At 42.8% G+C, this 13,773-nt stretch overlaps 1 protein-coding gene across 1 annotated transcript in view; it reads left to right on the forward strand.

The window, feature by feature from the left end:
* Positions 1-13,773, forward strand: part of Dnah11 (dynein axonemal heavy chain 11) — a 381,221-nt gene that overhangs the window by 52,566 nt on the left and 314,882 nt on the right. The window contains exons 12-14 of the mRNA XM_029567531.1: positions 231-426; positions 3,483-3,587; positions 3,904-4,296. Coding sequence (XP_029423391.1) covers positions 231-426; positions 3,483-3,587; positions 3,904-4,296 — 694 coding nt within the window. The remainder of the gene's footprint in view (positions 1-230; positions 427-3,482; positions 3,588-3,903; positions 4,297-13,773) is intronic.

Raw genomic sequence — 13,773 nt, forward strand, 5'->3', positions numbered from 1 at the left:
CTTTTTTAATGTCCTGCTAGAAAGTGATAAGTTGTTGCTACTGACATTTAGTAAGTCTTTGGAGCTGCATGTATTCATTTAGAGCTCTACCTGTCTTAACGCAGAAACAGTTTAAAAGCATTGGATTGTCTTCATTGCTTCTGCTTATCATACTCTGTGCATTCTCTATTGTAAAATATGTGGCACTCCGCTGAAGTGTCTAGAAAAGTAGAAAAACCTTGTTCCTGCAGATTCTTGGACAATCCTGATGAAGCTGCAGTTTATCAGAAATATGCTGAAATGACCAGTTTGCTGGACCAGTTTGAAAGTCATATCTATAATGAATGGAGAAGAAATGTGGACGAAATTTGTGAATTCAATCTGAATCAACCCTTGGTTAAATTTAGTGCCATAAATGGTCTTCTTAGTGTCAACTTTGACCCAAAGGTAGGGATTTGATTTTCTAAGATGACTTATAGGTGTTATTTTCATGGTAAGTATGTTCCTTAGATTCTTCTGTTGCTTTGAAAAGTACATTTCCAATCATTTATACGTTATTTTGGGAAGATGTCAGTGTTGTGAGGAATATAAGTTCAAACTCCAGAAAGTTTTTGTTTTACAGAGATATTTTTATCTCTCTCTCTTTCTCTTTGTCGTCCCTCCCCCCTCCCGGTATGCATATATGTTTGATTGAACCCAGAACCTTATGGATTCTAGGCAAGTACTCTACCATGAACTTATTTGTACCTTATTTATTTATTATTATATTCCTATTTATTTATTTATTTTTTAAAGATTGGGTCTCACTCTTGCCCAGGCTGACTTTGAACTCACCTTGTAGACCAGAAAACTTTAAATTAGCAATCCTTCTGTCTCTGTATCCCGAGTAGCTGGGATTATAGGAGTGCGCCCCTCAGGCCTGCCCACTTCCTCAGTTTATCATTAATTAGTTGATGTCTTGTATTTATTTCTTTAGCATCTGTCACTCACTTGATATGAACAACTTCTGGTGGGAACCATTTCATTTAATCTGTGTTTCAGCATCATGTCTGATACTTGGGAACCTCGGTGTATGTGAGCTCAGCTGGACTGAATCTTTCATCTTTACCAAATGGCTTCTGCCATGTGTATTTTCATAACAAATACTAGTTTTTTTAGTTAATTAGAGCATGAAGGCTAAGATATGGGGAATACACAGATTAAATGAAACTGAACCTGGATCTTCTGCAAGATCAGCATGTGCTCGTAACGTCTGATCCATCTCTCTAGCCCCTTTTTTTTTTTTTTTTTTTTTTTTTTTTTTTTTTTTTTGTTTTGGTTGTTTTTTTTTTGTGGTAAAGTCTCATGTAACCAAGACTGGCCTTAAACTTAGGATCATCCTGCTTCTATCCCCGACTGCTAAGATTATAGCTATGCACCCCATACACATGGCTAATTATAAAACATATAAAATGACAATACAGGAACTGTTTTTGGCAGTCATGTACATATGCATGTATGTGTACATATAATTTCAAGGTGTGCATGTGCCATAAACATATGTGTATATATATATGTACATATATATGCATTCACATGTATACATATTTTGAACAACCTATCTCCAGTCTTTTAGCTTTCTAGATGAGGCACAAAATAATCATTATTTTCTATTTACCTACGATGGATTTGCATAACAATAAAAGGCAAGTTTATTTGAAAGTTTTCTATGACAAAAAAAAGGTAGTGCCAGGATCTGGCAGATCAGGTAATGACGTTTATTCACTTTTGTGTAAGTGATTATCCAGAGTTTCCCTGGCAGTTCAAATGCATGCCTAGGAAGTAGAAGAGTTGACTTATTAAATTTAAGGGTCATGTCCTATACCTTAATACTGACGTTTTCCTAAAAACAAATATCAGCATTGCTTAATTTTGCTAATGAAATTTGACACACATACCTAAATATTTAATTGAGAAAACTGAGAACTCTTATTTTATAAAGCTGGTTTGTTTTCTTCCTTTCCTTCCAGATGATTTTAGTGGGTAGGGGCTTCTGTTCTTTAGACAGCTGTCATGACTGGGTGGGGAGATTTCGCCAGGATATACTGCAAATGTTACATGTTTTTTTCTCAAAATAAATTTTCTTCTGGAAATGGCATTTATTTCAAAATAGATGAGTAGTGAAATTTTAATATAAACATAACATTTAAGTATTATTTGAGTTTCTTTTCTATTTCTGTGACAAACACCAGAGCCAAAAGCGACTTAGGGGAGGAAAGGGTTTATTTTATATGAGAAGTTAAAAGTCCATCAATGGGGGCTGTCAGGGCGGGAACTCAGGTGGGAACTTGAAGCAGAAGCCATCCAGAAATGCTGCTTCCTGGTTCTCTCAGAGGCTCGTGCTTAGCAAGCATTCTTACACAGCCCAGGACCACCTGCCCAGGGGATGGTGCTGCCCATAGTAGGTTGGGCACTCCTACATCAATCAATAATCAAGACAATTCTCATAGAGATGCACATAGGCCAATCTGATCTGGGAAATCCATCGGTTAAGATTGCCTTCTCAGCTGACTCTAGGCTATGTCAAGTTGACAGAACTAACTTAGGACAAGTATGAAGTCAACTGCTTGAAATGTTTTAGGGATAGTCCAGATTATCATTGCTTTAACCACAATACACAATCTTATTTTCCCATTGAGAAAAATTATGACCACCATCTACCAAAGCCTAACAGGTTCTGTGTAGTCTGTGGATTCTGTAAATCTAGGATTTCAGGATGAAATTTTAATTAGCTAAAAGAAGATATAAACATAGTAAAGTTCATATGCCTTACTGGATAATCACATGTATCATTTAGGGTTTTGAAAACATGAAGCAAAAGTCTGTTTGCTTTGATAAATTGGAAATAAAGTAGCTATTAGTTGACATTTTAAATATTTCAAGTTAAACTCTTAAAGTAAAAATGTATTCTTTTAAAAAAGATTGAGAGAGAGAGGAATTAAGAAGACAGTTTTTTGGGAGGTGATTCTTAGCTTCCACCTTGGGTTTGAGGTGAAGTCTCTCATTTCTACCACTGTGCTGGGCATATGAGCTCCCAGTTGATTGTCCTGTTTCCATTTTCCCTCTCACTGTGAGAGTTCTGGGGCTGGGATTGTAGACATCAGCATATCTGACTTTTTAAAAAAATTGGTTGATTGATTTTTATTGTATGTATATGGAGTGTTTTGCTTGCATGTGTATAAGTTCACCATGTGTGCAATACCCATGGAGGCCACAAGAAGGTGTTGGATCCCCTGGAGCTGGAGTTACAGATGGTGGTTAGCTGCTCTGTTCAAGAAATCAAACCTGGGTTCTGTGTAAGAGCAGCAAGTATTCATAACCACTGAGTCATCTCTTCAGCCCCATCTAGGGATGGAGCTCAGGTTGTTAGGCCTACACAGAAAGCACTTTTCCTTGCTGAGCCATCTTGTTGGCCCACAATATATTCTTAAACTATGCACTAATCCTTGATCTTCTTTGAATAGCTTGTGGCTGTACTGAGAGAAGTGAAATACCTTTTGATGCTGAAGAAGTCTGACATACCAGATTCAGCTTTAACCATTTTCAAAAAAAAGAATACTATTTTAAAGGTTTGTGGTTTTTGATACTTAGCATCTTTTGTTAAATTATTTATTTTTATTTTATGTGTATGAGTGTTTTGCCTGCAAGTGCAATACCTGTAGAGGCCAGAAGAGGGTGTCAGAACTGGAGTTAGAGTTGATCGTTAGCTGCCATGTCAGTGTTGGGAACTGAACCCAGGTCCTCTTAACCATCTGAGCCATCTCTCCAGCCCCTATTAGATATCTTTTGAATAGATTGTTGTTTGTTATTTTGGTGCCTCTCAGATAAAGTGCTAGCATATCTGGCCCTCTGTTCTCTGTTCTTTTCTGTTCTTGTTTTGCTCAGTACATTGGGAATCTTGAACTTCTTGTGCAAGGATACAATAAACTGAAACAGACTCTTCTGGAAGTTGAACACCCTCTCATTGAAGATGAGTTGGGAGCTATTGATGAGCAGCTCAACATGGCAGCCACATGGCTGACATGGCAGGATGACTTCTGGGACTACATGGAGAAGGTACAAATGGCCACTGCCGAGCTGGAGCGCAGAGTTACACAGACTCAGAGCAATGTGCAAGCAATCCAGCAAACCATGCGGGCCTGGGCAGAGTGTCCGCTGCTGCCCCGGAGGGAGCCCAGAAGGGAGGCTGCCTTGACCTTGGAAGACAAGGGGGATCTGTTTGCTAAAAAATACAAGCTAATCCGGGAAGATGGCTGCAAGATACACAACTTGGTCGAGGTAATTGCTTTCCACATTTTGTCATGTGTATATAGAGCTCTTATTTAGTTTAGAGGACAGCAAATATACTTAACCTAATATTGTAACCCAAGCCTAAAGGAGTTAATGAGTCCTTTTGGTAGCATTTGAGGTGGAAGGATTGCTGCTATTTGGGGCTCTGATTTCTGTAGCCCTCACTCCTCCTTCCTAAGGGGAGAGATGTGAGTGTGAGTTGTGTTGACCAGAAAGGCTGGAGGTTGGATCCTTCTTTATTTGACTGCTAATTAAATTACCACTTGATTGGTCAGTGTCAGCTGCCGTATTTGCACCATCTCCTAAGGAAGGCAGCAGTAGTTACTCTGCTTTTAAAAAATGGGTTTGGGTTTCTTAAATGAGTCAACAAGTATGCTTCAAGGGTTACCAATTGAAGTGAAAGAAACAAAAGAAAAGAAAAATGTGAAATAAAAGCAAGCAGCTGGGCATGGTGGCGCATGCCTTTAATCCCAGCACTTGGGAGGCAGAGGCAGGCGGATCTCTGTGAGTTCAAGGCCAGCCTGGTCTACATAGTGAGTTCCAGGACAGCTGGGGCTACAGGGAGACCCTGTCTCAGAAAGACAAAAAAAAAAAAAAAAAAAAAAAAAAAAAAAAAAAAGCAAGCAAAGAAAGAAAAGACCCAGTCAGTTTTCTGTCTCTTGGAGCTTATGTCAGTGAAGATGGCAAGAGAAAGTCAGTAGATAATATGTCAGTTATGAAGCCCCAATGGAAAATACTGCAGCAATAATGGGCTAGCCACAGAGTTGGAGACATGGAATGGGGCGGTTGGGAATGCCTCTTCACTAAAGGATAGTTCTGTGGAGGAATAAGGAGACCTAGGTAATGGAAGAGCCCAGGGTTTGAGGTGCAGAGGCTGGTCCATCCAGATTAATTTGAGACTCAACATCATTGAACTGGAATTTGTGAAGGAGTAGTCTTTAGAAAGAACCACGTGTACCTATTATAAGTTTGGTAACTATGCGGAGGACTAAAAGCAATTGATAATCATAAGCATGTATATTTAAAACCACTTGTCAGGAACAAAGAGGAATTGGTTATAGATGGGAAAGAGATCCAAGAGCTGGCTTGCGGTCCTCCCTGAGGTTAGGGAAAGGATAGGATTCCTCTTGGAAAGAGAAACAGTGACACCCTGGGAGGAAGGGAGTGAGGAGAGTTCACCTCTGTCCTGGTCCCCACTTAGGAACTAAAAATGAAGGCTGGAGTTGAACACAAGCTGGGCAAAGTTGAAGCCATTGTGGACCTTGGGAAGAAGATGTGATAGAGTGACTGAGTAGAAGCCTGATTGGAATGGCCTGGGTAGAGGATGGGAGAAGTCGGGGAGGAGGCAGCCACTGAGCTCCCCTAGGCACAAGTCTGGCTTTACCCAGACACTGTGTGTTAGGACTAGAGAGGGGCTCTATCTATCTATCTATCTATCTATCTATCTATCTATCTATCTATCTATCTATCTATCATCTATCTAAATCTATCATCGATCATCTATCTATCTATCTATCTATCTATCTATCTATCTATCTATCACCTGTCCATCCATCCATCTATCTATCATCTATCTATCATCTTTGAGACAGGGTCTCACTATGTAGACCATTCTAGGCTGACCTCAGTCTCACAGTGATCTGCCTGTCTTTGTCTCCCAAGTGCTGGGATTAAAGGCATGTGCCCCCATGCTCAGCTATGCGGAAATAATTTTTAATATTGCCTGATGCCTGTGTGTCAGTTGAAATGATCTCCTAGAGAGAAGAAAGGCTTGTTGGGGAATTCATTGAGGGTGTTGGAACTGGTGAATGAGCATGTCCATGCTGGCTCTAGCCAGGAGCATAGAGCTTTCTTCTGTAGCAAAAGGAAGGAGGGAGGCAAAGGATGGGCACACGGTGCCCACAGCTAGGCAGCGCTGCTTGTTCAGATATAATGATTACAAGTGTAGTTAGCCTACCTATCATTGTTCTTACTTCTTAAGGACCAATGGGCTACAATGCGACTGAGCATACAGAGGTGCTTGCTGCCAAACCTGAGGACTTATGTTCAATCCCCAGGACTCACATGGAGAAAACAGACTTCCAAAAGCTGTCCTTTGACTTCCACATGTGCAGTATACCATGGCATGTGCATGTATGCACACACACACACACACACACACACACACACAAATAAATATAAAAAACTACCTGGGAATAAAAGAAGGTGCTGTTCATTTCTCCTGAGTGTCTCATTCTGTAGAATCTTAAAGTAAGCATAATTTTTTTGTCCCCACACAATGGTTTGGGACAGAGAAAGTACCCTTGATAGAGCCTGGAAACCAGGATTTTCAGTCTGTGTCTTCCAGAAACTTGACCTAAATTTTCCTAACTACAAAGTGAGGGTCCCCATCTCACAGGAGGAGAAAGAAGGATGATGATGTTCCTGCTGAAAATCATATGTAACTCATTATCCAGACATTCTGCAGCTAGTCACGGTTCACATCTCTAGAAGCATTTATCATGAGACTCCTGCATGCTGGGCACCATTCTGAGTACTGTTTGTTTGCATGTATCTCTGTGTGTAGTGTGGGTGCATGCACGTTTAAATGTGTGGGGGGAGTACATGTGTGTTTGGGTTTGTGTTCATGCATGCGTCTGTGCGTGTGTGTATGTGTGTGTGTGTGTGTGTGTATGTGTGTGTACGTGTGTACATGCATGTGGAGCCAGAGGCTGATGTCAAAAATCCTGTTTAGTTGCTCTCCATCTTATTGTTGAGGCAGGGGCTCTCAGTTGAACCCAGAACTCACCAACACAGTAAGCTTGTACCACAGATCCCGTTTCCACTTAAGAGTTCTAGAATTATAGGCAAGCTGCCACATCCACTGGGCATTTACGTGGGTCCTAGGGACTGGAACTCCAGTCCTTATGCTTGTGTGGCAAGTGCTTTAGCCATTGAAGCATCTCCCCAGTTCAGTGTCTAAGTGTTTGTGATACATCAGTGAATGAAACAAAGGTTCTTTCTGTCTTGGAGTCTGTGATCCCGAGAGGGGAGAGAGAATAAGCTGGTGTGTCAGAGCTGAGAAGTACTGCAGAGACAAGACTAGATTAGACTAGAGTAAGGGGATTCTGGAGTGTGGGGTGAAGGAGCAGTTTAGATAGTGTGATTAGGGTGGGCTTCAAGCGGACAGTAAGAGTTAAGCAATGACTTGAAGGTGATGAAGAACAAGCCAAGGTAGACAGTGGCTTGCAGAGTGTTTTGGCAGAGGAATCTGCTGGTTGGCCAGAGCACCCTGGTCTTGTTCTGGGAAGTAAGAGAGTAGGTGAGTTGAGGTCAGATGCTAACTTGTGTGGAAGGGGACAGGTAGGTAGGGAGACTTCACAGGCTTCTGTGCATGCTAGCTTTTTGTTCCAAGGGGAGCACTGAGCGTTTTCTTGGAGAGGAATAAATAAGGCATGACTTGGGTTCTTAAAGATCGCTGGCTATTGTGCTGACATGCTCTGTAGGGAGGCAGCTGGGGTTGTTAGGTTGCTTTATCTATGGTGTAGAGGTCTCAGTGTCTTTACAGTGCTGTAACAAAATACCTTAAACTGGGTTGCTTAGACATAGCAGATATTTCTTTCTCACAGTTATGGAGCTCAGGGTGCCAGCACAGTCAAGTTGTAGGGGAAGCCTTCTTCTGAACTGTAAACTGCTGTGTCCTCACATGGTGAAAGACACACAAGGTCCCCTTGTATGTCTTTCACTAAAGTACTAAGTCCATTCGTGAAGGCTCTGCCCTCGTGACCACACCCCTTCTCAAAGGTCCTATCTCCCATTAAAGTCATTTTAGAAGTTAGAATCTCAGCATAAGAATTTGGGGAGGGAGCTAACATTCAGACCACCCAGGAGGGAACAGATGATGGTGCCTGGACCAGGTGGTGACAGTGGAAGCAATTAGAAGATTGGATTCCGGATAAGTTCTGAACTGTGTAGAGTGAACAAGATTTCCTAACAGGCTGGATGTGAAGGGTGAAAGGAAGAGATGTTGGAGGTTATCCTATGAGTTCTGTCATGGTCTACAGGAGAGATGGAGTTGCAGTGTGAGAGGAGGAGGCATGGATAGGAAGATCAGGGCCTCAGTTTTAGGCAGTTTGAGGTGGAGGTCTAGTGAAAGAGCTGGACAATTGGATTTACTAATGTAGAGGTCAGGAGTGGGCTCCTTGCTGGAAATTCAGATTCAAGAGCAACTAGCCACAAAAACATTAAACCAGGAGATGGGAAGAGACCTCTGACAACATGGTGGACCTGGGGATGTTGACCAGGGTGCCATTCTTCCCTTAGAAGACGGGAGAGGAGAGCCAGCTGGAGGTGCAGAAAGGGGACAGAGGTAGCACAAGAGGAAAAAGGAGCAGGTGGTGGTCCATAACTAAGGGAGGGAAGTGTTTGAAGGGTAGATTGCTTTTTCTTTCTTTTTTTGTAAATTTTTAAGTTGAGCTTTTGTGTATTTCATACAGACATCCTAATCATCTTTATATCCCCTTCCCCATTGGTACCTCCCATACCCTCAACGGCAATTCATAATTCTGTCATTTATGTTAAGGCCTATCTTGTCAAATTAGTGTTCCCAGATATCCCACAAGTTCATCCACTGAGGCCTAGTCTATCTAAATTCCCTCCCTTTAAGAAGATCAGCTCTTCCTCACCCAGCAGTAATCAGCTGCCAATATTTCTTCAACTAAGTTTGGCGCTGCTGCCCATTTCCATGGTTTTGTACTGGGGTTTTGTCTTCTTCAGTTTGCTAGGCCTTGTGCATGCTGTAGGTTCATATGAGCAAGGTCCCAGGAGCTTATAGGACCCTGTTTCCATATGGTCGTGCACCTCCTCCCTGGCTCTTACAGTTTTCTGCCTCCTCTTCTGCAATGGTCCCTGAGCCCTGGGTGGGTGGAGTTTACTGTAGGAGTCCTGTCCACAGACCCACACTCTGCAGACTCCTACTCTCCACACTTTGGCCATTTGTGACCTTTTGTGTTCCTGGTCTCTGCTGCATGAGGGAGCTTAATTGATGAGAATTGAGATATTCATTATTGTCTTCTTTACTCCTTGTTCTATGTTCCATGAGCCTTAGGGGTAGAGGTTGCATTGTAGATGTGCCACTTAGACTTGGGCAATTCATAGACAATATCTGTGTGTGACCAGCTGTGGAACTCCATCTGTTGTAAAAGAAGCTTCTTTGATGAGTGGTGATTGGGATACCTGTCTGTAAATATAAGGATCCATATTTTGCACATAGTAAGAAATTACATTTGTCTAAGGATATGACAGCCTTGGGGTTTTCTCTAAGACCTAAGACCTTTCCAGCCACATGTATTTGATGAAGGGTAGATTTTCTTACAATAAAGAAGTGGTACACCTGGTATGTTATGATGGACATGTTTCACAAGGAAAATTAAAAGAAGCAAACGATAGGATTTCAAAGTTTCTGTTGGCTTCCAAGATTGTGTGAAAATGACAGATGTGTTCTCTCATGAGCTGGAGGCTAGAAGTCAGAGATTAAGATTCAGGCAGTCTGTGTTAGCACTGCGGATGCTTCCCCAGACCTCTGGGGCAGGGGAGTATCTCTGCGGTGTCTGTCATGGAAAGGAAGTGCACATCTGGAATTAACTTTTGTCAGGATCTTAAGCACTGTTGGTAGCCCTCTGGTGCTGTAAATTCTTAAGTGACTTTTGGGGACAACTTAACAACTGCTTGTACAGTAGGGTCTGTCTCATAGAGGGCAGGTAGTGGAATACAATTAGCTTTTTTTCTGTTGAGCTTTCTTGATTTAAAAAAAATGTATTCCCTAAACTTCAGTCTAGGGGTTTAGACCATTAAGATTTATGAATCTTGATTAACATGCATTATAAGTTGGCACAAGACCTGACTAGAAACTGTTAGGAGACAAGGTTCTGTACTGCCTTTTCAGAGTGAGGTTGGAATTTCTCTTCTAACAAGTGGACTCTTTTCTGTTTTTCCATAAGTCAACTAAGTAGTTCTAAAATCCCCATTCCTGGTAAGAAAACAGAGGAGAGCTTCGACATGAGGTAATGATTAGCCAGCAGAGAAGATGTTTGTTCGGTGCTTGTTTCTGTGTCTTTGTTCCTTTGAGTGATGTTTTTCCTCTTTGACTCATCGAACCTTTCTTAGGTGCTGGGGAGGACGTGGCCTGGGAGAGGTGCAGAGACACAATAGTGAGCAGAGGTCCATCTGCCTCTTCCCCTGCACTCTCTGCTTGTGAGATATCACTGATATGCATAGAAAGTGTTTCAGGTGGAGAGAGGATGAGGGGCAGTACTGTGGAAGAGTTCTGTGCTGGATAGCTTTAGTGTCAACTTGACACACCTGGGTTGAGGGAGCCTCAGCTGGGGAATTGCCTTCATTGGACCGGCCTGTGGCCATGTCCATGGGGTACCTTCTTGATTGTTGAGTGATGTGGGAGGGCCCAGCCCACTGTGGGTGATGCCAGCCCTGGGCAGTTGGTCTGTGTTGCATAAGACAGCAGGCTGAGCAGGGGCCAGGGGAGCAAGCCAGTAAGCAGCATTCCTCCATGGCCTGTGCTCTAGCCTCCAGGTTCCTTCCCTGAGTTCCTACCTTGGGCTCCCTGATGAACTGTGACTCGGGATATGTAAGCTAAATAAACCCTTTCCTCTCCAAGTTGGTATTGGTCAGTGTTTTGTCACAGCAATGGAGAAACAAACTAGGACAGAAATTGGTACCAGGAGTGGGTTATTGCTGTGACAGACTTGACCTTGGTATTTTTAGGAGAACTGTGGAAGCGTTCTGAACTTTGGGCTGGAAAAGGCTTTGAGTCCTTAGAGTTTGTTTCTGTGGAGCTTGGAACAGTTATACTGAAAGAGTTGTGAACAATGGAGGCCTGGCTTGTGAAGCTTCAAAGGGAAGCAGAGACTATCAGGGCTGTTCATGTGATATTTTGAATTGAGATTCTGGGGGTTCTGGTCAGCTGGGGCTGAAGAATCAGCTGTGATTAAGAAGAGACCAGAACCTGAAGTAAAACCTTTGCTTTACTGGGACAATTGATGCTGGTTAGCTGGGGCTGAAAAATCAGCTGTAAGTAACAAGAGACCAGCATCTCTGTAGTGAAATCTTCTGGGAGGTATTTCCTCAGGGTAAGCACACAGAGGGGACCCGAGCCTCCATCTCTAGTTGGAAACAGGACTTGGTAATGTGTAAGAGCCTCCTGCATGGTTCTGGTGTTGAAAGCGTAAAGGGGCAGCTGAGGCTTGCCACCCTGAGAGGTCAGGAAAGACCATAGGTGAAAGTGCAGCTTCAGTTGCAGTTAAGACCCCAGAATTGAAGGGGTCATAGAGAGAATCTGAGGCTTTGCACCCCAAGAGGCAAGAAGAGGTCATTGGTGAAGGTGTAGCCTCAGTTTCAGTGGAGACCCCATCTTTTGGAGATGCTGGGACCATGGGATGACCACCAAGGACAGCAGTAGGTGTGGAATGGAGCTGGCCTGGGACTATGAGACGAGCTGTGTGTGCTATGGACAGCGCAGTCAGAGGAGAGCTGCCAGAACCCTATGGAGCCCAGAAGATCGTGAGTGAATCCTAGATGTCCAGCCTCGAGCTATTTTGCTGGACTTTGGTTTTGCTTCGGTGTGCCCGATTCTTCCCTTTGAAATAAGACAGTGGTTTTTTGGGTTTTACAGAAGCTCACCCACAGTTAAGAGACTTTTAAAAGAGACTGTGGACTTTTTTTTTGTTTGTTTGTTTTTGTTTTTTTTTTTGTTTTTTAATCATTATTTTTTTATTTTTTTTTTCATACAGAAGAATTCATTCCAAAGCAATTGACATTGAGACGTTTTCACATGCATTTCTAATCTCTATATACATGACTATCACTGGTCACAGTCGCCCACCTTCTGAGCTCCTCGGCATCTGAGCATGAATACAAACTCGTCAGATAGACAGCCTTCCTCTCCCACTAGAGGCTCCATACTCTGCCATCCCTGTCACTGTCCACTGTGTTGTCAGCACCCTCATCCATTCCCCCTGTCTGCCCTTCTGGTAAATCTAGTCAGCCAGAGGTCCCTGTTCCAGGAGGGTCAGCTGTTCCTCATCTACGGCAATCCATTGTCAGTATTCCTTTGGATAGAACAATCTACTGACAAATTATACATAAAAGATCAAGAAAAATATCTCTAGATAAGGTTTATTTGAGACCAACTGGTCATTACCCAAGATTTATCTGCAAGACACACAGTAATTAAAAATGCCAGAATGGTGGAACTAACCTTCTTGGATGTTTAACAGACATACCTTGAGATCTATACTAATTGGGTCAGAGGGATTCAAAGGTCACTTTTTGCTCCTTGCCCTCCTGGGTCGATTAGTTCCCAGGGACTATGAGCATCACGCAAAATGTCCTGTAATGGTGGTGGGTCATCTGGCCTCTTGATCAAGGAAGCTGAGGAGACCCCACCAGATGGACTTGAGCCAGTGTCCAGTCTATAAAGAGGAGGGTCAACACGGAGACTGTGGACTTTTAAGTGTTTGGATTTTTTTAAGGACTGTGGGGTTTTTAAGGTTTACTGTCTTATGTTGTGATACTAATGTTAATATATCTTGGGGACAAGAATTGGAAAGGTTATGGTTTAATTAGTGATGTGTTTTTCTGTCAAGTTGACAAGGGGTCAATTGTGCTGGATAGCTTTAGTGTCAACTTGACACACCTGGGTTGAAGGATCGTCAATTGGGGAATCACCTTCATTGGACTGGCCTGTGGCCATGTCCATGGGGCAACTTCTTGATTGTTGAGTGATGTGGGAAGGCCCAGCCCACTGTGGGTGATGCCATCCCTGGATAGCAGGTCGGTCTGTGTTGCAGGGGCCAGGGGAGCAAGTCAGTAAGCAGCATTCCTCCATGGCCTGTGCTCCAGCGCCTGCCTCCAGGTTCCTGCCCTGAGGTCCTACCTTGGGCTCCCTGATGAACTGTGACTTGGGATATGTAAGCTAAATAAACCCTTTCCTCCCCAAGTTGGTATTGGTCAGAATGTTTTGTTACAGCAATGGAGAAAGAAAGTAGGACAAGGGTTCTGGAAGGAATATGCATAATCATTTAGTGACTGTCTTTTTTCTTCCTTTTCCTCTTCCATAAAAGTCCATCTCTTCTGAGTGCCTCAGGAATGAAGCAAATGGGCTCTGGTGCAACTGTGATGGATCAGAAAAGGCAGTGTCCTGGAGACAGGAAAGGAAGCTGATTTCTAGTCCTACCTCAGCTGCTGACTTATTACCAGGGTGACCCTAAATGCATAGGCCTTTGTTTTCATATCTTTTACATGAGGAGACCAAACAAGATGGTTTTTAGCATCCCCACTTCTTCTTCTTTGCTCTAATATCTATGCTTTTTCTTCCTAGTGATCACAAAGGAACAGGGCTGCTGTGTATAGGATTTCCAGATGTGTACTTCACATCTATAGGAGTGTAGGTCACATAGACTATACACATGT

Source organism: Nannospalax galili, unplaced genomic scaffold (assembly GCF_000622305.1).
Source record: "Nannospalax galili isolate Female #2095 unplaced genomic scaffold, S.galili_v1.0 scaffold158, whole genome shotgun sequence".
Classification (NCBI taxonomy): domain Eukaryota; kingdom Metazoa; phylum Chordata; class Mammalia; order Rodentia; family Spalacidae; genus Nannospalax; species Nannospalax galili.